The 25,770-nt window shown below is 52.8% G+C and overlaps 1 protein-coding gene across 1 annotated transcript in view; it reads right to left on the reverse strand.

Annotated features, from left to right (window-relative positions):
- The window catches only part of LOC133352549 (uncharacterized), a 49,126-nt gene that overhangs the window by 11,399 nt on the left and 11,957 nt on the right, over positions 1–25,770 (reverse strand). Inside the window, exon 8 of the mRNA XM_061568260.1 lies at positions 4,312–4,530. Within this exon, the coding sequence (XP_061424244.1) occupies positions 4,312–4,530 (219 nt within the window). The remainder of the gene's footprint in view (positions 1–4,311; positions 4,531–25,770) is intronic.

A 25,770-nucleotide genomic window follows, 5' to 3' on the forward strand; every position in this document is an offset into this window, starting at 1 on the left:
GCCCTCGTGTCATGTATGCACGTTCATTAAAATGAATTCGTAAATTGTGTGCTGCCCGCGCGTTATTTTTATTTTTTGTCCGAGGTAAGTAAAAGTACAAATAAAAAAAACAATAAAATAAAATGTAACCGAAGCCCAGTCAGCCGAAACGTCAAATTCTTCCATCGCCTTTCATTAAAAATAGAACATTCTTCCCAATTGCTTTTTGATTAACTTATGTACGGTCGCTGGAGCAGCAACAGTGCATTATACGCACACACGCGGTGCACGCGTCTGCGTGTGCGCGTATATTTTTGAACGGGCGTGTGTATTTGCGTACACGTGGCTCCCTATGGACCTTTATACAAGCCGCCCCCCCCCCCCCCATACACAAGGGCACGTGTTGTTTTTTTGCGAGGCATAACGCCACGAACGCTGCATCTCATTTGCGGCAGTGCGGCCGAGGTGGTGGCGGAGGTGGCGGCGAGGGGTCGCGGGCCATTACAGTGGGGGCGTAAGCACACGCGTTCAAACCGCGTTACATAAAAATGACATAACAGTCGCAAACAGCGAGGGAGGAGGACTACTTGACCGTCGCATCAAAGTCATACGCGAGAAGCGCCGTGTCTCCTAAATGAAAACAACAGCCGCTTGAGCGACGGTGAATGCATTACTGCATTGCGTGAACCGACAATGGCTAACCCCTTCAGCGTCCCCTGCGCAAGCCGCAACAGACCCGTTGATGGAAGTCAGCGTGAAGCAAGTCCGGGTGACTGACAATCCAACGCTCACCAATCCACCGCAGCCGCTCACTCACCGGCGGCCGGTCGCCTCCCTTTTTATCGCTCCTTTATCGCGATTACCATGGTTACTTTTTTGCTGTGAAACTCACTCGTTGATTCCTCCACCCGAGTCGAGGACTCTGTCCATCAGACCCGACTGTTTCGTCTCACCCACACTTACGGTCGACGACACAACCACCCACGCACGCACGCACACATGCACGCACACACGCACCACACTGCAGCCCCCCCCCCATCTCTCTTTCTGCTTCTTCTCTTGCACTGCCCCCCCCTCCCCCCTTTGGAAATTCCCTCCCAACGTCTCTTTTCCCAAGTTGATATAAAATAAAACCTTGCTCAATTCAAGAAAAACGTATTCGCTCTCACATCTATGGCAGCACTGATAGCAGTGCCGTTTTTTTGCTGTCCGCTTGGCGTTCTGGGGGCCTTTGGGTTATGTTAATAACCCGGTGATCCGAGTTCAACCCAACCAAGGACGAGCGGTGGGGGACTCGTCAAGCACCATGAAATTCATGGCTGAGTGAACTAAGGAATTGTATTTCCTTTGCATTTGTTTCGTCTCGTTTGTACTTTTTAACATTTGTTCGGTCACAACCCCCCCTCCCCCGCTCCCCCCAATGCTCTGTCAGCCAAAGCGTAAGATTAGGACCGCTCCTATATTTTGGACGTGTTCAAGGATGTGGGTCATTGTCCGTATAATATCATGAAGTGGCATTTTTTTTGTTTACCCTGGCAGACTGTCGACTAATTAGGACTGTAATTCAGATGGCAATCACTCGTCTACTTTTCTTGCCAAAGAAGAAAGGCTCGTAAAATACCGTGGCGGCTGTCGTACTCGAGCGGAATTACACCACGCTGGGATGGTGAATTCATTTGAGTGTGCATGTCAAACACGTAGCTGTGCTACACAGTAGGGGGCACAGGTGGCACAGTAGGGGGCACAGGTGGTGCATTGGCCAAGCCATGGCACCTAGGTCTGTCCTGTGACCTCCCGCCAGCGGGCGTTCGACACTTAACGTGGCCTGATCATTCACGCAGTCTGGCACAAGCGCCATGGTGAATGACGGTTGTTGTTGTGTTAATAACCCGGTGATCCGAGTTCGACTCTCGCTCAGGGCCATAAGTCGACTTGGTCTGAAATGTGTATCTGCCGCGGTGTGTAAACATCGTCACTGGGAGACAAAGGCAGTCAGGCGTGGTGCTGGCCACCCACCTCCTCGTGTACCGTGCCAGCCTTCATAGGCGCTCGCTAACAGCCCTTACCCCCAACAGTCTGTTCAGGCTACAAAGGAAATGTCAAAATTATTTTGAAATTTTCGTCATTAAGTCACCCAAATCGTAGAACTTTCCATGAGCATATAATTGACATAACATTCTCATGAAAAATAAACCAGCTGTTCTCAGAAACGCCTCCACCCGACACAGACAATTAGTATGGTTTGTCACAAGAACAAAGCGTGCCAATTTGTGACGACATCAGCACAACGGTTGTGTTATAGAACAAACCCACAGCATTCACAAGTGAGTATGCCACTTTGCTGGTGATTACAACCAGAATTATTAGGCGATTGCCAGCACTGTGAAGATGTCTTTCCATTTTCTGGTCTTAAATGGAGTAAGGTTAGCACGGTTGGCCATGTACGTATGGTGCGAAATAAGTTCAACACGCATATATACCTACAAGGTGATTTCATCACTTTGCACCTGCAAGTGAGTAAGACCCAGGGGGATGGGGTGGGGGGGGGGTCCATGTTTTCAACCTAACCAAAATAAATATCAGTTGCAAAAGCAACGAATGTGCGTGTATCGTCGATGAATCGCGACAGCCCTGCCGCCCAGCCTCGTTCCACGTCAAGCGTAGCCGCACCGTGGCTCCAACATCGTACGTGCAGGAAGGTTCGCATGCTACCGAGGCTTGTCCTGCAATTCCAAATTTCTCTACGAACCACAACATTTAATAATCCACCAAGTCAATAGGAGCGACCTTGCAAACCAAGCCCGCAGGCACAGCCTTAATGAAACATTGAGGAACAGAAAGCCGTGGAAGGGGAAGAGAGGGGGCCCCATTTAGCTCATAAATCTCAACAGCAACGTGGATCAAAAAAGCTACGGCGCTGTGCTTTGTGCCGGCAACATGGATTATTGAGATGCCTGCAAGAGGACATCTGGCGGTGGTGTCGAGAGCGACGGCCTTCCATCGCCGGCCCGGCAAGCATTCTGCATGTGCACATGTACGCGGCACGTACGCGCCTGTAAGAAGAAACAGGGTCGAGACTGCTTTAATGCACAGCAAGGCTCGGTGAAAATAGATCTCATCTGCAGGTGGAATCCCGTTCCCACCGGAGATAAATCACAGTGGTGAGACAGGAATGCATCAAAACAATCCTGCGCACCGATATTCCGTATACAGTTATGGCAATAATAATTCCAGAAAACCAGAGAACCTGGAGAAAAACCCATGCAGAACAGGGGGAGAGACTCGACACAGACGCCAGAGTCAGGAATGGAACCCAGGTGCTTCTTGTTGTGAGGCACTGTACCATCCTGGTCGTGCTACAGTATTCAGAGACACCACCGTGATACCACCGCTGCTGCACGGCTCTCCGGCGAGTTTGGCCCGCGCTGTGTGTTGTTTGGCATGATGCCCGACGTTTCGTTCCAGCATCTGGGAGCTTCTGAAGCAAACTGAAATTTCAGATCCTTGAAACGGTGTACGAACAGCACGTGGAGAGAAACGTCGTGCAAAACAACACGCGGTGCAGCCTAAAACACGCCGGCGATATTCGCAAAGACGTCACGTGACGCTCGATGTCAGTGCAGTTGGGTGCAGTTCGGCCTGGGTCACAAGGTCATACACGAGATCGAACCGTGAGGAGCGCGATGCCCCAAAGCAGCACGTGCGAGATGAGCTCGCCCACGCCTATAGCATGTATCTAATTTACAGTGACATGAGAAAAATGTGGCGTTGTATCTCAAATTCCCTCTGGCCGCACATGGAGTTTGATTGAATTTTTTCTTCTTCTGCCGGACTCATGTTATGTAGCATCCCCAGCAAAAAACACACACACACACACACGGAGCACTGAACTTAATACGCGCAATTGACATTTTATGGGCTCAAGGGTGCGAGCAGTTAGTAACATTTAATTGAACCGAGTTCATAAATTGTCCCAACGTGGCAGCAATTAGCCCCGTGTCCTCTCCATCCCAAAAAAAAATCCTAACGAAGCACCCGGAGCCAAAGGTAATAGATGGTGCGCAATTACAAGCACTGATTGTTGTAATCATTAAAGCTATTTTTAAAAATAAATGACAAACTCCCATCCTCGGCGCCATTACGTGCTGCGCAGCGGCGGTGTTTGTTCACTCGCACGGCCACGGCAATGCGGCACGTGACATTTCCACGCAAGCGAGCGACAAAGACGATGACGAAGGCGACAACGACGGTGTTTCGGATGACGCGGCAGGCAGACCAAGCCATCGCCACACGCTCCCAATATCCAGCGCACCACCAGCCGTGCCGTTGTACCTTGAAGGCATCAAGCCGTTTCGTCGGAAGGTCTCGGCTCGCCGGGGCCTGCAGGAGGCACGAGTTAAAGATGAAGAGCTCCGTCTCCCGGAGCCAGGCCCTCAGCTCCCGGATCTCGTCCTGCAGCGGCGGAGGAGGCGGCGGCGGCGGTGCGGGCCGAGGCCCTGGGGGGACTCCGCCCCCCTCGCCCTCTGCTGCTCCGCGTCGCCCCAGCCGTGCCTGGGAGACAGACAAGCCGACTTTATCCGTCAGCGGAGAGGCTCCCCGAGGAAGCTTTCATTGACCCCTCTTGTAGTGCCGAGACGTGAGCGGCCTGAGCGATCTCTTTCCCTTTTTTTTTCTTTACTTACCAGGGCCAACAAATTCATATTCCGTGTTACTCATGTTACACGCGACTTGAAAAAAAAAAATCACTCGATTTTATTCACCGTGATTTGTATACCCAAGATCAAATGCCCCGCAAAGTTTTTCAAATGTACAATTTTTTTTCCAAGATACAAAAAAAAGGTAATGTAGTCACCACCGGAAAAATATCATCCTCAAAATTACCCTTTGAAATTAATATCACTCCAAATGCCGCGGTTAATACCAAGCACAATTACATTCCACTCCAGTTTGACTTTTAATCACGCTCGGCGTGCCAGCATTGGTGAATGAGCTCGGTGCCCAAACTATTCCGCTGGACCTTTGTTCGTGGCTGGGAGTGTGTGGACGCTTGTGCCCGCAGAAGGGTTGATTTTTCAATTTGTGCATGGCGAGAACCACCGGGCACAGAGGGAATAAAATGTCACGGGCTATTCGATTTGCCCGCATCTTATCCAGCACAGCAGCTACCGCTGTGAAAATACTGCATTTGGCTGTCAGCGCTGCAGATTGCCCGATCCCGGGGAAAACAAAGCTCCCCCTCGCAAGGTGCAGATCTCAGCCCGAAAAGCTGCCGAGAAGTCGGCGGTAATTGAATTCGCTGCCTCAAAGGCGATTCCTGTCCCCGACACAAAAAACGCACAACCCTTTTATTAAGGACCTGTCTGTACAAATATTGCTGCAACAAAGAGGAGCGCGGTTCTTATTGTGAACGCGATCGGTCGACTCCTCGCCGCTCTGAGTTTCTTAATCAAAGAGCGCGCAGGCAGGATTCCCGCACCCGGTATCAGATCTCCGGGGCCGAGGCATTCCCGCGGTATCGTGCCGGGCGGGCCACGCTGAGCTACGGCGCACTGTATCCCGGGCCTGCAACTACTGGCCGCAAATCACGACGGTCGGCACGCGTGAGACGAATAGCCAAGGGTGGGATTTTCAAATGTCGACCGCTCATTTTTTTTGCCCGCAGACGCCGAGGCTCTTCTGTTGTAGCCGTCCTTGCCGCCGCTGTGTTATTCAATGTTGTGTCCGGGATGAGTCATATTTCCATCCCCCAAAGGCCGCTGGGTTTGGCTGATCAGCTGAACATTGCCATTAACCCTTGGCCACCTGCCTTGCGGACTTGCATGGGGGTGTAATCCCAGAGAAGGGGTGTGAGCGGCGCTGGGATTACGATGGCTCCCTGCCGCTGGGCTTCTCTCGTCGTTTTTTTGTGTCGACGCCGTGTAATGTGCGGCCCTGCGATGACCGTGCGGCAGCGATTAAAATCAAACCCGTCGTCGTCTCCGTGTCCAGAGATCTCTCAGTTTCCTCGCCGCAGCCACCAACATTCTCAAGGCCCCTCTTTGTCGCGCACGTTTAATAGATTGCTCGGAAATAAACCCAGCCGCGTTCGAGCAAATGTTCTCTACGTGTCAGCAATATCAAGCCGACAGGTATGATTCACGCTCAGATCACCTGTAGAAAAATATACCTCCGAATTGATTCCATGACGCGCAATTGTGGCGCCGTGTGTGTGTATACGTGCGCTTAGATCCGCGTGAAAAATGACCGAGGCTCAGATTTAATTTTCCAGAGTCACATACGGGATCTCACCGCAAAACGCCCGCCGCTCCGGAAACGCAGCAGAGGTCCATTATAACGACGTTATGATGAACTCCGCATAGATGTGTCACAGTGCCTTGTTTATAATACAATTAAAGCTCCTAATTAATTGCCTCCAATTTGAAATTCAAAATAATTCATTTAGCGGGAACCATGCTCAGGGTTAGTCGAAACGGGGCCACGCTGCGTGGTGACGACGGACGGCAGAGTGCAAGCTCTCCCCGGGCGCCGTCGGCTCGACGCCGGGCGCCGTCGCAGGGAACAAAAAGGGCGCGAGGCCGAGAGCAAAGGGGGGCGACCCGGCACGGGGGGACGCGGCACACGAACGCGCATCGCTGATGAGCGCCGAAAAAAAAAAACCCCCACCAACAACGGGCGGCAGCCTGGTCGTTATATAAATAAATAACATCTCACTCCCTCGGTCCGAGCCGCTGGCTCACGGGCGGAATGCTGGGACTCTTAGTGCGCCCGCTCGCCAGCTCCCAGGTGAGCGGGCACCGTCACCGCATTCGGCACGAATTATGTTTGCGTGGTGTTCTGGTAGGGTGGGGGGGAGGAGAGGGGAGCCCAGATTGTGTACGAAATTCCTTTTTGACAGCTTAATTTGGCGCACGCCCATTGTAATTTAAATTCCTTCTGCCAACGCGCGCATGGAGGACCGTTAGAAACCTGCATTATGAGATTATGCCATAAGTGGAATGAGAGCCCAAGTAAATGAATTTGAAAAATTCAATTCCGCCCGTATCTGCAAACAGCGCTGGCGCACGTGTGCACTGGCGGCGTGCGTGGAAGTTTTACCTGGACAGAGTTTCTTTTTCTCCCCCCCCCACCCCGCTATCCGCGCGCGCGCGCGCGCCTTAGACGCGACGCGGCAAATCCTCAGCGGTTCCAATGGTGATCCTCAGACTTCTCAGTTGAAATCCACATTCATTCAAACACTTGCGGCCCAAAATAGGACATTAAGTGATTGCTATCAAACCTGTTAATTCCGATTTCAAATTAACTTTAATTCAATGTTAGTGCGTTAGTGCTTTGTTTTAGCTCAATAACTGTTAGACTTGACTTTTTAGATCACGACAAAGTTTGATGACCCCTCTGAGCCAGTTTCCATGTGCCTGGAACATCTGCTCCCCATGTAAAGGTGCAGAGGAGCACCTTCATTCAAGGATTCAGCCGATCACATGCGGTGGGGAGTGGGGGTGGGGGTGGTGGTGGTGTCAGCTGGTGCACCGAGATATGAACCCATCGACCCAACTTCGATTCTCCGTCACGGCTCACACGAGTGGCAAGGAATATCTAAACCAGTCCTGGCTCACTCACCCTTTCTTAACCAACCTGCAATGTCCAGCTTGGTGAAGTATGATCAAACAACCCCAGGCCAGTTATGGAATCGGGAGGCCTTCATTCAGCAGTGGATTCATGAAAAGGGGAGTGAATAGTCATTATTATTATTACTATTAATTGACCACTTTTTCACCGGCACATCCGAGCCAAACCAGTGCCGGGGCTCTCCCCCTAGTATGGGTGGTTTTCCGTGACCTCAAACAATGTCCGAATCTGGTTCAGGGCCACGCAGGGCCAGGGCTGACGACGCATCCATGATGCGTGACAACAGCGGAACGCCGCGAGAGCACAGAGTCACCGTGCCATCGACGGCGCGGCTCGTTGCGCGTGACTTCAGTGCCAAGGTTTGGCTCCTGCGGCGGAAAAACGAATTCGCCGCCTCGCGAGAAGTGCCACGCCGGCCCGGCGCGGCTCGGCCGTACGGTGGAAAGAGTAATCGTCGGCCCAGAAACGTAGCGCCGGCCACGACAGCCTCGTTAGCGTTGGCGCACCTCCAGCCAGTCCCACTCCCCGGCCAGCACCAGCAGCCTCGCCTCCACGAGCGGCCCCAGCGAGGGCAGCCGCTGCAGCAGAGTGGCCGCCCGCTCCGACAGCTCGCGCCTCCCGCGCTGCCACAGCCTCATCTCTCGCGAACATTTCTACGGGGGCAGTGGGCGGCGGAGGGGGGGGGGGGACAGCGGCATCGGGGGGGATCAGCGTCGCCTTCACCTCTCCCTGCGCGCGCCCCCGCACCCCCGTTGTTTCTATCGCGGTGCCGGCATTGTTGACCGCCCGGCCGCTCCAGGTCGATGAATGCATCGTGCATCTCTCCGCCCGCCCGACACGAGTCCACCCACGAGGGTATTGACGCGCACGTCGCACACGATCCGGTGAGTGATGGGAATACGCTTTGTACCGATGTCGTATGATTACGGAGCGGGGGTGAAAAAAAATGTTAAGCATTTCATTGACAGTTCTGGATCAATGCCAATATGAATGCATTATGTAAGGAAATAGATTCTCGGCAAAGCATTGACATTACGGCATGCCACTTTCATGACCTATGGGAGAGCCACGTGTCCGTGCATGATGAATGGGTGACATTTCTTGCACAACGCCAGATGCATTTTTTGGATGCTTTGTGTTTGCATTTGGATAAATAAAGATGCTGTGCTTTTTCGCCCCCTTCTGTCAATAAACACCACAAAGTGTGGGGGGGGGGGAGAAATCCGTCTGTTTTTATCGTACGTGTTATTTCTTTTCACACTCGCTCACCTCCCAATTTGTAAGTAAGTGAAAGCTCCACTATTTATCATGCATTTTATTTGCACGGACGGTGTGGGGGGGGGGGGGTGCATTAGCATATTTCATGGCTCATGCCAGTAAGAGAAATTATTCACAATAACAATGAAAATTCAAATGAAATGCCGAGGGAAGGTGGTGGCGTGGGGCATTCAAATTGATACAAATTGCGCCAGGTGCATCGCACCATGACTGTGGCTGTGATAATTGGGGAGGCGGCCTCGAGCCGGATAGCGGACGCCGTGCCAGCGCTGGAGGGAGGGCTTCATAAGGAGGATGGGGGGGGGGGGTTATGAGGTCACCGTGCGGTGGGGAGGGTTTCGGTGGCGGTAATCAGATTCCAGGTCCTGCCACGTGGCCGCGCGTCGCTCCGAGTCGCCGGCATTGGGGGATGGGGGCTCCCGGCACGTACCCGAGAATCCCGCCCAAGTGGCGGAGGTCCCGTCGATGACAGATGGATGCAGGTTTGCTTTTATTGCAGGATATAGAGCACGTGAGCAGGTATTTCATTAGTTTCGTGAAATGTGTTTGTTCAGCGTGAAACTTTACTGGCGCGGCAGGGCCGACCGCGTCCCCGAGTCTTCGCCACCGACGCTCCGCTCGAGCATCGGGGCACCAAGCAAGGGCTCGGACAAATTGCACGTGGCTGGATGTCAAAGGTCAAGGTGCAGCCCTGCGATTACTCGCTCACGCCCAAGCAGGTGCAGCAAGGGCATCCACTCCACAGCCGTCACTCTCCCAGATGGGCTTCGACCTCCATCCCCTTTGGCTGTCCTTCCATCACCAGTCTCGTCCACCGGCCTTAGCCGTCGGCCAGCTCGTGAGAAATGCCACTTCGTTCCCCTTCGTAGCCATGAAGCCGTGACAACAATTTAATGGACTCATCTCTCCATCACGCTTGGGCGAGTGGGTAACGTGAATTCTCGTAAGCCAGTTTAGGATCTAACCTGGATCGTGCTTGGATGGGCGACTGCCATGAATAGCAGGTGCAGGGCTGAGTTAAGGGCAAGAGCGTACAGTTCAGTAAACTCCTTGGCTGTACTGAACATCTATGCTTCCTGCCTTTACCGACAAGCACTAACTGGCGTGAAGTATGGTCAAATTACTGCCACAGCCCGTACGGCATGGAAAGGCACTCAAAAGGGATGTGCATGTACAAATCCATAAATATACACGCACATACTCACGCACGTACGCACGCTCTGTGTATGGCACTGCCTCTCTTTCATCTCTCATAAGGCCTCCCAAGGGTCTAGCATCACCGGTAGATATCCATTTTACATATTACATTTGACGAAAATCGCTTTCTCAATAATTATTGCTTTTAACATCGATATTAATATTGACATCCGTTAATGACACGTTAGCTATTACAGGAAAAAAAATGCTACTCCCCTGCCAACGCCGGACATAATTCGGTAATAAATTACATGATGCAATTCCAGCAGCTGTGCATTGAATGCGAGTTTAATTTGAGAGGGGGGGGGGGAAAATCTATATTCATAAACCAAAAAAATGAGAAGGTAAATACTACACTGCCTGCACCTTAAAATGACTTCCACAATAGAAATAACAGCGGGTAATGTTCTCCGAGTACTTCGTAACCTTGCGATCGTCGGGGCCTCGTTAGCAGCGGCCGTGCCAGCTGTCTCAGAGGTGGAGCCTCTGCACCAGCGGCACGGGGGGGGGGGGGGGGGGTTGGGGGGGGGGGGCACGGGAGACGTGGCCACAGCAACAGCAGCAGCAGCAGGGCTGAAGGATCACGGCAGGGCAGGCGTGTTGAAGCACACGCAGGGGATGGCAGTGGTAAGCGGTCACAGGAGAAAGAGGGGGTTGCAAGGTGGAGAGATGGGGGGCGGGGGGGGGCAAGGTAGGAGATCGGCGCAGAGCAGAGCACAGCTCCGCGGGGGGCGATGCCCTGATGGAGTCTCGACCCTGATAGAGTCCCGACCCTGATGAAGTCCGTGGGAGGGGGGTGGGGGAGGCGGCAGGCAATGTGATGACGCCGGGGGCTTCCGTGATGGGATCTGGTTCGTGTTTACTCGACGGCTCCTGTGCTTGTTTGTGAGAAATTTAAGGATAATTAAAATTCCTACAAGGGTAGGTTTTCCGTTTTTTGTAGACAAATGCGGTAATATACTGCCGACTAGGGCAACATATGATCACGCGATATTCTGTTTCCGTATGTCAAAATGCAATTAATGTATTTATAAAACGTCTACGGTATTGCTGATGTATTCAAAGTGCTTAATTTAAATTGCAATTATTATTCGACGATGGAGTAGAGCGATGGTGCAGTGGTAAGAGCACTGCTCTAGAAACCTGGCATTGGTTGTTCAATGCCTGCCCATGATTAACACGAGTGGCGAGTGATACCCAAACCGGTATGAAGGTGAAACCAACTACAATGAAAGACGCGTCATGGGAAGGCCTTAATCTAGCAGTAGATCGAAAAAGTAAAAGTGGCTTCTGCTCAAATGAACATTTCGGCAGTGCCCATCTCCCATTTACAGCCACGAGCCAGTGTTGGAAATTTCACATTTTAAAAGAAAAATGCGATTACACAATCGGAAATCAAGGTTTTAACGCTCGGCCCTCAGAGCCGACAGGGCGCCAAACAAAGGGAATCCGAACCATGCTGCTCCGCTCCCGTCTCACCGAGCGCAGTAGACTTATTAAATCCCCTTTATTGAACGCGACTGCATCAGCATAGCGTGGAGCCGCAGGACACCCCGCAGGTGTAAGCAATGGACCCGGGGTGGAATCGCGTTCCCTGGGCGCGCACATCAATCGGTGGGCGCTAAGCAAGCGTGGCGGGGCCCGTGATGGAGCAGCTGTCAGGCCCTCCCCCTGATTAGGACCGCAAGTGCTGCTTGCCCGAGTCTTTAAGCCGCCCGTGTCAAGGTCAAGACGGAGCCACGCGGGCCAACGGGGGAGAGTGGAAGCGCCGCGGCGTAATTGGCCGGCGGCGCGCGATCCGCCGTCGTCGTTAGGAGACGAGGGAAACCGGGCGCCGCTCGCCGCCAAGGGGAGCCGCCGCCACCTCTTCCCTTTCCCGCGCCGACTCGCCGGTGACGGTGGTGGCGCGACGATGACGGGGGGGAGGGGGGCCCGCCGTCACGCCGGAGGTGTCGGTTCCCGCGGCGTGCCCGTGCCAGCGCGCACGGTTTATATTTTCATTTGGGTGCCCTTGTTCTGGAAGACTGCACCAATTTCGGTGCCAGATTGACCGCTTTCAAAGGTCTGCCACCTCGCGTTAGCCAGCCAAGCGCACCAGCGGGCAAGACGGATCGCAATCTCTGGCGGTCACAGCCATCGGCGGCTGGCCACGGTGTCTTCCGCCTACAGTCACGTGCCTTTGCTTTTCTTTCCAAAAATGGGCGTCGGACATTGACATGCTGGAGATGTACAAGCAGATGCTGGTTGCCTTTAAATCTGACAACTTCTAATTGCCAATCTTCATCAGACAGCATCGAACCAAGCTCAAGGGGTTTTTCGCGGCGCAGCGTCACGACCCCCCACCAATCAGACAATAAACCACGCGGGCGCCCCTATATGCCAGGCACCGGGGGTTCAGTTGGTTTCAAAATTTGAAGAGTGAACAGAGAGGAGGGGGGGTGGGGGTGAGTCAAGGGCCCAGTCAGGTGGGCGAGCGGCTTCCTGGGCAGGATGCGAGCCTCCGCCACTCCAATCGGGAGTCCATGAGCCCCACTCGAGGCCGGCTTTCCTCCTCTCGGGCAAAGACTTAGTGGATGTGACGGAAGATTTAGTACTCAGCTCTTCAGGGTGATCGACTCTGGCAGCTGTGCTGTACGTTGTCATGGAGCGCGGCCGCTTCGCGCTCTGCTCGCCTGCTCCGTCAAGTCGACGGCGGCGCCGCGGCACGAGGAGGAGACCAACGGAGCCCTCGACCGCCCGCCCCGCAGCACAAAAAAAGCGGCGACCTTCATCCAACGGGCGTCACGATTTACGCGGAGCGTCGACCATGGAGCAACAAACCCCTCCCCCCCCCGCTACCCAGGAAATTACAGATTTCATTCTTCGGTGGCATTTTAAAATCGTGGCGAGCGCGAAGCACGGCTAGCCCCGAGATCCGCTTTTACAGTCTCATCGAAGAGCCGGGAAACAAGAAGAGGCTCCTGGTGTTGCTTACATCAGCTGCACTATTGATGGGCGAAACATGACTGTTCGACAGACGATGGAAGAACAAAAAAAATCCAATCCCCTGGGAAGTAAATTTACGCAATCAGACAGAAATTAGTTGTGAGGTGTAAGGCGCGAGGGACCACCCACCCCCCTCCCCTCATCCACCACCCCCCCACCCCGCCTCCCCCCCGCCCCCGGGAAGCCTGTAGACAGTTTCTCTCCCTATGTGTCAAAACATTAGGGGGTTGGTGATAATTTGCCAAGTGAAATCGTGCGCGCCAACCACCCACCCACCCACCCACTCGTCCGCCCGCCCGCCCGCCGCGACGAGAGTCTCTCTGGCCATCGGCGGAGGCGCGTTGAATCTACGTTGCCGATAATGAGCAGAACGCTTCAAGCCGGGAGCAGCGCAAACGATCGGCGCAGGATGCGGGCTGCGCTGCCTCCGCCGAACCCACACTCGCTCACTCGCCTAGCGCGCCGCAGCGACCCCGCCTCGGCTTGCCGCCCCAGCTGCCGGGCTGGCAGCGGCCCACACCAAGAACGTCGCCGGAAATTTGACCGCTCCGCCTCTCCCTTGTTTGTGGCACCCAGAGACACGTGGGTGAGGGACGGAGAGCTCAATTCGTTTTCTGGATCGGAAGGCAGGAGTTGTGTTCATGCCGTTACCGGATGACGCACTGCACTTCTCGGCCAGGGGTGGCCAGTTTGATGCCATCTCCAGGTGATTTAAGAACCTTCCAATGGTGGAAGGTTCTTAAATCCCTCCAATCACCCCTGTGCCCCCCCCCCCCGCCCCCATCCACCCAACAGCAGCATAAATAGGTTCACCGCGGTCGGTCAATCGACGGTTCGTGCATGGTGGGCTCAAGTGTGGGAAACTCCAACCTATTCCAAGACGTCCGGCTAGCATGGAAGAGGAGGCCAAAATGATCCCCTAGAGGGGCCCTTCTAGAGCTCCTTCCAGTGGGGGCCTTTCTGTCGGCAGTGGCGTGAGTGAGCAATTCCAGGGGCTGCGCCGTGGCATCCTTTATGCCTGCCAGTTGTACAAATTCTGCTCGAAAAATGCCAGCAAAGCGGCCTTGTCGTATGTTTATTTAATCTCTGCTCAGGGAGCTGCCGGTGAAACGGGGAAGTGAGGCGATTGAAATAACCGCGCAGAGAGATGGACACTTCCACAAAACAAAATATTAAATGCTCAGCCCCGGAGAAAACACCGGCCTGCCGACAACCACCACCACCACCCACCCACCAAAGCCGCTACAGCAGAAGACCCGGAGGTGTTTTTTTTTAAATATTGCTTGTTGTGCATGACTACACCGCTAAAAGCATTTTATTAACTTTATACATTGCTGTATTGTTCTTTCTGCTGTAAATAACATGACATCTTAGGAAAACTGCATGCAAATTGTGTTGCTAGACCTCACAATAAAATTATAGAAAAAACATGAAAGTTGAAAAAAATTACAAAAGCACTTATCGGCAAAATAAAAACACGGACGAATGTCTGCGAAGCCTGGCAGGGTGGCGCGCGTAGGCAACGTTATTGCGCCGTGTGTTTTTAAAGACTATTTATATTTGTCTTGGGGAAATGGGGGATTGAGGGCGACGGTGAAAGCAATAACGCCAAATTAATTGAATTCTTTGACTTTTGGAGTCAAACAAGGGAATTTAGTGCACTCGGAGCTCGGGGAGGTGAGGTAGAGGCCTCGTTTGTCAGGTACGAGCAACGCCGGTGCCGCCCCCCCCCCCGCTGCCCCCCTCCCCACCACGGAGCAAGGTGAACCCTGGTGCCGGCTCGCGACCATCTCCCACAAACAAAGAATCCATCTTCTCTCAATACCCCGCGTGCATCTCCGAGGGAATTTTTTTTTGTTCCACGCGCTATACCTTTAATTACCTGCCTGACTGGCTGTAATGTTAGTAGCGGCCTTGATGTACGATTCAATCTCGTTCTGACACCGAATCACAGCATGACCCCACCAATAAATGAGATGACAAGAGTCATTTTCCCCCCCCCCCCACACCAATTTATATGCATGAACGACTTCAGTTATTATACTTTTCTGTCTTAATCAGTACGGTCTCGCCAGTCATTACGCGCGTTACCCGTTTGAACGTCCACTCCCAATCGGTTTTGTTTTCGGCCCCGGACGGCTCGCGCCCGGAGTTCAGCGTCACACGCCATCGCTCCAGACTTTGCGCCGTATTTGTTCGCCGCCTCGGCTTGGAACAAAACGCACGCACGAACGCACGCACGCACGAGCCGCGTCTTCCCGGAGTCGTCTCCGCGTCCGTGGCACTTCGCTCCCCTCTTAGGCCGGCGCTGAGCGACGCTTTGATTGTGCCCACCCGCTCACAAATGCTCAGGGGGCGTCAGTCGCGTCTCGGTGCCGTGAGCGGACGAGGGAGATCGCTCGCCGCCGCAGCCTCGTTAAAATAGTCAAGATTCCGGGAAAAGTCCGGAAGGTGGCAGGTTCGTTCAGACGGCCAGGTCGGCGATGTGAGGGGGGGGGGGGGGGCGCACGGTGGCGCAGTGGTGCGCACGCCGCAAAATAGAGCCGCCGACTCGAGTTTTTGAATTCCAGCGACGGCTAACATCAGTGGCGAGTGATATCCGACCTGGTCTTGCGCAGCCCCTCTCAATCCCCCCCCCCTTCAAAAACCCGCGCTGATCCAACGTGGTGAAGCATGGTCAAACCACCCCCATGACAGACATGGTATTGGAGGAGCCTATATCTAGCAGTGGATAGACAAAGGGCTGGTGAAGACCAAAAGATTTAGAAAGAAATCTCATCAACCAATCCTTTTTATTCATCTAAGTTCCATTTGTAAGAGGCATTTATCTAATTGTAATTGGATTTTAGTTTGGTTCATTTTCCCAGGGTTGTGCGTTCATTCAATTCCCATTCCTCAAAAACTTTAACAACGCTCCTCAGAAGATTCCATCGCACGCAAGAAGCTAAATGACGGGCCTACCAATTAAACAATGTGCCACGGGCCATTTCTCAAACTTAACCAACAAATATTGAGTGTCGGTGCACGAGCCGACACTCAATATTCAGCAGTCGCCCGCTTCTGAGCATTCCCAGCCATGTTTACCACCCACCCACACCACCTCACCCACACCACCCCACCCACACCACACCAACCCACCCCACCCACACCAACCCACCCCACCCCACACCAACCCACCTACACCACCCCACCCACACTAACCCAAACCACCCCACACCACCCCACCCAAACCAACCCAAACCACCCCCACCTACACCACCCCACCCACACCACCCCACCCACCCACCCACACCAACCCAACCCACCCACACCACCCCACCCACACCACCCCAGCCCATCCACACCAACCCACCTACACCACCCCACCCAAATCAAACCACCCCCACCTACACCACCCCACCCACACCACCCCACCCACACAAACCCAGCCACACCACCCACACCAACCCAAACCACGCCACCCCACCCACACCACCCCACCCAGACCACCCCACCCCCACCACCCCCACCACCCACACCACTCCCACCACCCCACCCACACCACCCACACCACCCCACCCACACCAAACCACCTACACCACCCCACCCACACCAACCCAAACCACGCCACCCATATCTACCACGCCACCCACACCGCGGGGAGGAGCCGGGGGTAAAATCAACTATCCTGATTGCATTGGCACGCATCCACACTGTGACACGGCTCGCCGGCAGTGGCACGAGCCGGCGGGGAGGGGAGAGGCCGTCAAAGTCCCCTCGAGGCGACAATTTCGAGGCGCTGCTCGAACGGCCGCGTCGCGACTGTGTCCAGGAAAAACCCCCAGGGGCTACCTGGGGGGGGGGGGGGGGGGCTGCTCATTCAAAGCTACCGTCACAGAACACAGTGCTTTACATTCACAACATGAACCCTGTTGTGGGGGGAACCCCACTCAGACTGACCGCTTAAATTTGTATTCTGTTCAATTTATATTCTCGTTTAATTTTGACGATTTTTACGAGTTTTGTAAAATGTTTTGTCCTGCGCGTAATGAAACGGCAAAGTGATTATGTGCGACACCAAGTGCCAAGCGTGTCTCGACACTTCTTGATAAGACAAAAAAACTCGCAGCAGCAGCAGCCGCCACCGTGTGCGCTTAAATATTTCAGCAGTGATCACCACGTCACCGCGCTGGATTTTATGATATACACATCCCCGGGCTACGGGTCACAAAGGTGTGGGGGAACAGGATAAAAAGTTACACCATCCGAATGTTCGGCTTGTTAAATTAAACAGAAAACGAGCAGAATTAATGCAAAACTCATCCAAAAAAAAAATGCCACCAACAATGGGGGGAAATAAAACAAACAAATGCTGCGCGGTCATTGCGAATGCCCTTACGCGTGCGACGATGGCGCTACGCACGAGCTTTAATGTCACGAGTATCTGCGATGGAAATCCAATTGACAAGCGCCAGCTAGCTCGTAGCTGCCGTTTAATGCTCCATAATCAACGCGCTCTCCGACTGCCGGCGCTCGTAGACAAGGCCAACGACAAGCCCCCACGCGACGAGTGAACATCCGCTCGGATGGACCCGATCGTGCGAAAGTGACAACCCCGCCGCGATGCGTGGACGCCGCCTTGCTCGAGGTCGTAGCATTTCGCGCACCAAACGCCGCGGAGCGAGCCGCCTCGCTTCTCCTAAAGGAACCCCCCGCGCATCGTTGGCGCAACAAATTGAAGATGTGCAGCCCCAAAAGCCATAAAACACACGGACAGTTTTGCACGAATATTCGAGCTGCCAGCTTTCCCAGCTGGATCTCATTATCCGAGATATTTCTGGAGAGATCAGCTCCAGCCAGAGGCTGCTATCTAAACCCAGCAGTTCAGCCACGAGAGAGAGAGAAAAAAAATCACTTTCAAAATGAAAGGAAGGAAGGGGAGAATGGCAAGAAGGGACCGGCGGAAGAAACAAGGGGAGGGAAAAGAAAATAAAAAAGAGAGAAAGACAGAAAAGAGGGCAGTGGAATTGCCTCTCTGATGTAATCTGGGGCTTGAAGGAAGCAGGTTGCCTGGGAGATGCAGGCATACAGGAACGAGCAGAAATCAATCGCGCACAGCCCCCGGCGCCGGCTGCCCCTGGGGGGAGGAGGGAGCGCGGACGTGAGTGTGCACACAGCAGCAGCAGCAGCGCCGCGCCTTTGTTAACGCGCAGAAATACCGGGGAATTAGCGCAGCCGTGGCAGCGGCGAGGCGAGGCGTGCCACCACCAATCCGGGGGTTGGTTTTGGGGCCTCGCTCGATGCGAGCTAAACAGTTGCAATGGAGCCATGCATGAGGAGAAAACGTGATGGATAGGGTCAGGGTTCAGGATATGGTAAGAGGCTCCTCCAATTGGCTACAGCAATGTGCTCACGGCAGCAGCAGCAGCGGCTACACAGCGCCCAGAACACCACAAGTTGCTCGGTGTTTCAGCCGAGTGGTCAATCGCTTCGACGAATTCCTGTCCATCTACAGGGGGTTGTTGGGCCGTAATTCGCCACGCTAGACAGTGCGGGTTGGCGAAGGTGTGGCGCGAAGATATGGAAGCGTAGAAGTACAGCACAATAGATTTTTGCCGCACTGCCCCCTCTGCAGCCAATGACGTTATTCCACTTCTAGGAAAATACAAGCAGCCAAGTGCTTCGTCTTGGCAATCAATTACTTGCATTGACTAATTAATTTGTAAATAAATGTATTAGCTGCACACAAATTGAAATCTAGCAGGCAGGCTGCACGCTACTTGTTCTTTTCAAGATGCTCGCAGACACAGGAAAACAATTTTGAGCCAAATTAAATTCAAACCTTAATGGTATCTCTCTTGTTGGTGATGATCGGTGAAGTGAGGCTTCGCCTCTCCACTCGGCCACCGATTGAGAGATTTCTCACGCGTGCCGCCCGCCTGCCCACCCCGCGCCGTGCCGTGCCATGCCGGGCCGGGCTGGGCATGAGAGCAAGATGGATCGGTCTTGCCTGGCCACAATGCCAAGCTTCCCCCATCGCATCATGCCTCACTGTCAGCCGTGAAGAGAACGGTGGTCAAAGAGGCAGACTCCCCACCCGGACTCGTGACCCGACCTTGAAACGAGAACACGGTGTTCCGCCCTCGAGGACAGTCAAACACCACCGGCAAAAATCGGCGTCGGGCCTGCAAGAGCATCATGGGGGGGAGGGGAAGCCTCTCGACCTCTGACTCACAGCCTCCTGCATTATGTAAAGTACACAAACTCCTTATTTGCCACTTAAATATTCTGAAGTTCAGAAGGTTCAGAGCTGTACAGCTCTTCCTTCTCGGGCAACCCAGCATTTCCACAATTATCTATATTCACTCTTGATACTTTCCGATGTCAACTGGGCCTGTGTTTAAGGGAGTACGGAGAGCGGAGGTCTCTCCTCTGACCCCAGACTCGAGACCCTCCCACACGAGCCGAGAGGCAATGACATTCATAGCTAAAGGTGCAGCCCTGCAAATATACCGCTCATCACACCGCTTATGGCGGAAGGGCCTTCACCACAAGTGTGTATTTTGGCCTACTCTTCCACAATGGGCCAGACATTTTTTGGAAGAGCGGGAAGTACCCACACTTTACGCCGCCGCACACGACCGGGCAAATTACTTACTGCGGTGGACTCGTTCACAACGTTGCGTCACTCGAACACTTTTGAGTGAGAGCGGAGCAGTGATCCGCAGCGCGCTGTGTCCGTGGGCTGGGAAATGTTGCAAAAATAAAACTCCCGGCTCGGCGGCTCCATGTTTGCCGATTCAATCACCGAAGCCGTTCGGGTTGGCGTGCCCCAGGCTAACGATCAAAGGAGGAGGGGGCAATGCGCCTCCTCTCCCGCGGACGTCAGACGTCGCGCGACAGCCTCTCTCTGGCAGAGGAGCAGCGCACGCGGCGCCACGGGCCGGCGCTCGAAATATTACGAGACAGATGCGACGAACGTGGGCGCAGGCACACGGTCGTTATACCAGTAGGCCCCACGACCCACACCGTCGATGCACCTGCATGACGATTCGCGGAGTGTTCGGTAACGCCAGGTTTCAACATCAGCCTCATGGCTAGCTGGATTGGAATTTGATTTTGAATTTCAAAACACCCCCGTCTGGCTTTTGTTCTGAGCTCGTGCTGGCAAACGTTTAGTGCGGTCGAGATATGATCGTGATGATACTGGTGTATTTCAGCAGCCATGTGTCACTCCGCTGCTGGATGAAGGCCTCCCAATGCCATGTTAGTCTTGAGGGTTGTTTGATCGTACTTCACGCCAGTCAGATAATTATTTTGGTGAACAGAAGGCAAGCCAGGACCGATTCAGATGCCACTTGCCGTTGGTGCTAGCCATGCCCAGGAATCAAACTCTGGTCGCCAGATTCAGAGCGCAGTGTGCAAACCACTGTGCCTATGCACAAGGTCCTTCACGTGTGCGTGTGTACATGCGTGTGCGTGTGTACGTGCGTGTGTACGTGCGTGTGTACGTGTGTGTGTACGTGTGTGTGTACGTGCGTGTGCGTGTGTACGTGCGTGTGCGTGTGTACGTGCGTGTGCGTGTGTACGTGCGTGCGCGAGATCGTTAGTGTTTGCGAGTAGGTCTGGAAACAGAAGTGCGTGGGGATAAATGCCGTTAGAATCCCGAGCAGTGCCGGTCCCCGTCTGAGCAGATCCTGATGTATTACGGTCCATCGCCACGGCAACACACATGCCCAGGTACATACGTACCTACAGTCTTCATTTATTCATGAGCATATTTATATCGGCTATGTAAGCAGCTAATCTGTATGTATGTATTTGTGTTTGTCCTACATGGCCGCCCCATCAATTTCAAAGGAGATGTCAGTTGAAAGTTCGTGACATGTAGTGTATGTGAATTAGGTCCACATTATGAATGCATTTGACCTCTGACTCCATAAATCAGCCTTTTGGTCTCGGCAGCTGTTTATCCACATTGCCATTTACAATAGCCCCGTGTGTAAGGTGACCGATGTCTCAAAACCATACCATGGCTAGGCTATTGACTCTCAATGGGCTTCACCCACTTATAACAACAACACTGTAACTGCCTTTCACCAACTCCACACTGACCAGCGTGGTGAAGTATGGTCAAACAACCCCCATGGCAGCCGGCAATGGGGAGGCCTTCCAAAAGCGGATTAACAAAAGGCTAACGTCTCGTATATGTACACACACACACACACACTGCATGTTCCGATTTCACGTACAAATGCGTAGGGACCAACTCGTTAAATAATGTATAGTCGGGAAACACAGCCAGTGCATTACACGAGCGAGCGTCTCTGCATTACCATATACAAAGTCAATAACGGCGTGGAATTGGGATTTGTTAATCCGCGGGTCGGCCATGCGAGAAGCTTGAAAATGAATTGCAAACAAAACCCACGGTAGTCACTCCACAATAGCTACCACCCCGCAATAGTTGCCCCGCAGCCCAAGCCCGGCAGTGAGAACTGTCAAGTACCGCTCCCCCCTACTTGACCAAAACGACGCTATTTATATTTCACTCCGGCGCGAGCCTCGATTCCTTATCTGCGTGTAACGACGCAGCCGCACGTTCTGTTCTCCCCACAATTACAATCTTAAATTACCGAAGCTTGGGCTGCTCCTCGTCTTGCGTTCATTTAAATTTTAAAACGTCTTAAATTGTGTGTTAAATCAAAGATTCAGCGTGTAATAATGACGGCCCTCATGCATAAAATATTGGCGAGAGGAAAAAAATTGCAATAAAAATAAATGCCATCAGACGATCCAACATTTTTTTTCGTATTAAAGTTCAACTTTTAAAATATACGGTCATAAAAAAAAAATCCCACGTGGTACTAACAACATTTCACTTCTTCTGCATGAAACATTTAGCCTGCGTTTATTAGATTTCAGATGCGATGGCGGTGGAGGAGCGGCGCGCGTGGGCACTCGGGATCGATTACGCCATTACTACCGCACAATCCCCGACACAAAATTGACCTTTTGGATATTTACCGTGGCCAGGCCAGGTGTCAAACGGTGTCAGAGATCGCCCGTAAATGATGAGGCAAGGGTTGCACAACTCACTCGGTGGCAAGACGCGGGATGGACGCCGTGAGACACGCAACTCATGCGGTCGAACAAAACCAAAATCTTAACCTCCTGGGCCAAGGATACTCTACCAGCCATCGATCATCATCATCGTACGTCGTCGTCATCAGTCACGTTCAATCGACTGCTGGATAACGCCTCCCCAAATCTGCCGGCCATCTCTCACGATGCTGCAAACTAACAATCAACCCTGTGTCCGCAAGCGAGCTGATTCCGTAGCTCTATCTCCTCGGTGTACGGAAAACCGGCCACGTTCCGTTCCGTGGCTGCCGCTCCGTCAAGATTCTTGACCATCGGCCCTCATCCCTTCTTGTAAACGTGTCCTGCCCAAGGCCACATCTACACGGTCCGAGCGCTGTCACCAACCTGAGTACCGGTCTCTAATCCAGCGGAATTCAAAGTGTCTTTCTACATGTTTCTCTGCACAATTTTAAATTTTTGTTGCGTACTTTCTGTGAACGGCTATGTTTCTGAACCATGCGATAGTGGGCAGTGAGCACCGAATTATTTTTACCACAGCTGGTGAGCAGATACCCACTCAGGCCAAAACGCCACGCAGCCAGCAACAAAAAGCATCGGGAAACATTTTTGTGTCGAGCCTTTGAGGAATCGTCCACATGTTTTGTCGCAATTAAGGATGACAGGATTTTGTCTTCCAATTCCATGAGCAGCAGTGCTACTGCGGTCACCACCCCCCACCCCATCTTCCCCCTCCCACCGGCGGTGCCGTTTTGACGGACGCGGCGCGGTGAACACGGGTTCCCCAGCGTCGGCGCACGGAAGGGGGCCATTGAAATATTCAGGAAGGTCGTTTGTTCGCGCGATGTCGGGCGAACGCCGCCGCCGCCGCTCGCGCCCGCACATTTCCCTTCTGGAGGAGGTGCGCCGCGCGATCACCAAGCGCACAAACCGATCAGGAACGCCGCTCCCCACCCAACCGCGCTGCTTCACGAATTGAGGGCACGGTTTCAATGAGCGTGCACGTGCGGTTTCATTCCACCGCGAGGATTCGGGATAATTACTATGGAGCGTTATTGTGTCGGCAATGGACGAAGGCCTCTCCCCCCCCTCTCCCCCCTTAGGTGATTTCAGTCATGGGCAATGGTGGAGCCAAGATTTTCAGGAAGGGGGGGCAACCCCTCCAGCAATGAAAAATTATAGGAGTTGTTAGTAAGTAAGGACTTGTCCCTTGCTTTTTATTGGACGCGAGCGCGGCAATGGCGCAGCCATCGATCGAGGGTCGAATTCGAACCGGGTGGTGTGATCGGCATCGCGCTCGCTGAAGGTGTTTGCCTTCAGGGTAGTCGTGTACTGTCTACGCAACTGCGCACAATTCTGAGTAACTTATAACTGCTTTGCCATTACTTATTGCCAATTATGGACTCAAACTATTGTCCTATCATCTCAGAGTCCCTGGCACGTAATAATATGCTACACAGTGGCAGTGGGGGTCGCAAAATTCCAATTTATTACTAATAAACCCCAATGATACAATAGCATTTAGGGATCTCGATCGGATCATTGGGGAGGGCACGTGCCCCCCCCCCCCCCACCCAACTGGCTCCGCCAGTGGTCACGGGGATTTCATTTCGCCGTACTTCATCACGTCGGTCAGCACGGCTTCGTGAAGGGGAGAAGGAAGGACCACTTCTGATGTCACTCGCCACCAATGCTAGTTGCGATGAGTGTTGCAATGAGTGTTTCGATGAGTGTTGCAATGAGTGTTGCGATGAGTGTTGCGATTCAAGTTGTGGCCAGGGATCAAACTCGGGTCGCCCAGTTCATAGCACTGTGCACTAACCACGCTGCCACCGCTCCACCACATGTACAGTGCTACCTTTAACCTGCTTAAGATAATGTTATATTTAAAACCATAATAATGACTGCTCTAGGGTCTTTTAAAACGTTAATATGCTCTAATTTTAAATGAAACAGTTACACGTGCACCATATTTGCAATCGTTTTTCATGAGCAGACACTTCGACGACGAGGATTCATAAACCACATTATCAAGGGAGATCTAATGTGATATTGCAGCTATTTATAATGTGAACATTACCACAGGTATCTCAAAAGTATAGCGGTATTAACCCTATAAATACAGCTGTATATTTAGAGCTCTATTCATGCCCATAAGACAGGCAGATTACGATACCAGCATTTTAATATTCACAAAGACAGCAACTGAAATAAATTTTACCTCTTAAATAAAGGAACTGCAATTTTTTTGTTAATACCTGTGTTCTTGTGCGATTTTGTTCCTGGCAAATTAACGATGCCAACAAATAATGATAGCAATCATGGTGACAGCACTGTTTGTTTGACCGTATCAGATCCTATTCCACTACCATGTTTTTTTTTTATCTCGCAAATAAAAATAAAAATCTACAGCCCTGTTCCTGCAAAAAGTAAAATGCATTCATTTCGGGAAGCTCAACAAAAAAGAAATCACTGGCAATTAGCAGTTAGATGTAATTTAGAGGCTGGCTGGCAGTGTCATTGAAGAGGCCCAACCACTGGCAAACGCTGGTACCACGGGCTTTAAAAATATATTCCAGCAGTCCATTCACTTTCCATCGCACAAGTCACAGAGGGCCAAGCGCCGTGCATATGCACGGCCGTGCGTGCGTGCAAATGGCTGTGCGTGCGTGCGTGCAAATGGCTGTGCGTGCATGCGACCGCGGCTCCACACACTTCTCAAACTAAGAGCGCTCCAATTCCGGAGCAAGCCGGAGTAGCCCGCTTCGTTCCCGTGTGCCCGCTGCCGGTTGGCATCGCAGTGTCTCTTTCAGTTTCCATTTTGACCACATTCGTTCTTAACACAATCCCATTTCCCGATGCAAAACCGTATATATATATATATTTTGCCGACTGCTCAAAAAATGAATTTTTGAAAGAAAAAAAAAATGTAATTCATTTAAAGGAAGTCGACGATAACTTGCCTTGTGTGCGTAGGGCCACTTGTAGTTTTATACGTAGATATTAACCTTTGTGATGATATTTTCTATTTGGAATCACAGGTGAACGCCCCCTTTTAATGTAGAAGCCTTGGTTAGAGTAGCGTTAAAAAAATAAAAAAGAACCCGCTCACAGAACGTTCCATAATGAGTGACAAACGTCCTCGAGCGCGCTCGTTACACGACGCTGCTCAGGACGGGGTACGCTTGCCGCTTCAGCGCGAGGAGGGGGGTGTGGGCTGGGTGGCGGTCGGAAACCCCGCGACGCAACGCCACAATAAACACACGCGCGCAAGTCGCGCAATACGTGCACGGCAGATGGGAAATAAATTATCGTCTACGACCGTGCCCGCGCATCTGCCACAGGCAGCGTTGCGAGCGTCGCGAGCGCTATGAAGTCATCACGGCGCCGCCGCCGCAGCCGCCGCTCACCTGACGTGTAAACGCGCTTCTTGCTGCGCATCTCTCGGGGCATTTTAAATCAGCTCTCCGATTCGGCCGCTACGTCTCCACTGTTCAGCCACGCGGCTTCTCCATCGGGCGTTCGGGGTGTGGGGGGTGAGAGGCAACAAAAGCAGGCTGAGCGCCATGCCGATTTCTCACCGCGCAAACTGATGAATCGTCCATAACCCAGGGTGGCGATCGG

The sequence above is a fragment of the Lethenteron reissneri genome, chromosome 41, assembly GCF_015708825.2.
Source record: "Lethenteron reissneri isolate LAM-NWPU_2019-01 chromosome 41, ASM1570882v1, whole genome shotgun sequence".
Lineage (NCBI taxonomy): Eukaryota > Metazoa > Chordata > Hyperoartia > Petromyzontiformes > Petromyzontidae > Lethenteron > Lethenteron reissneri.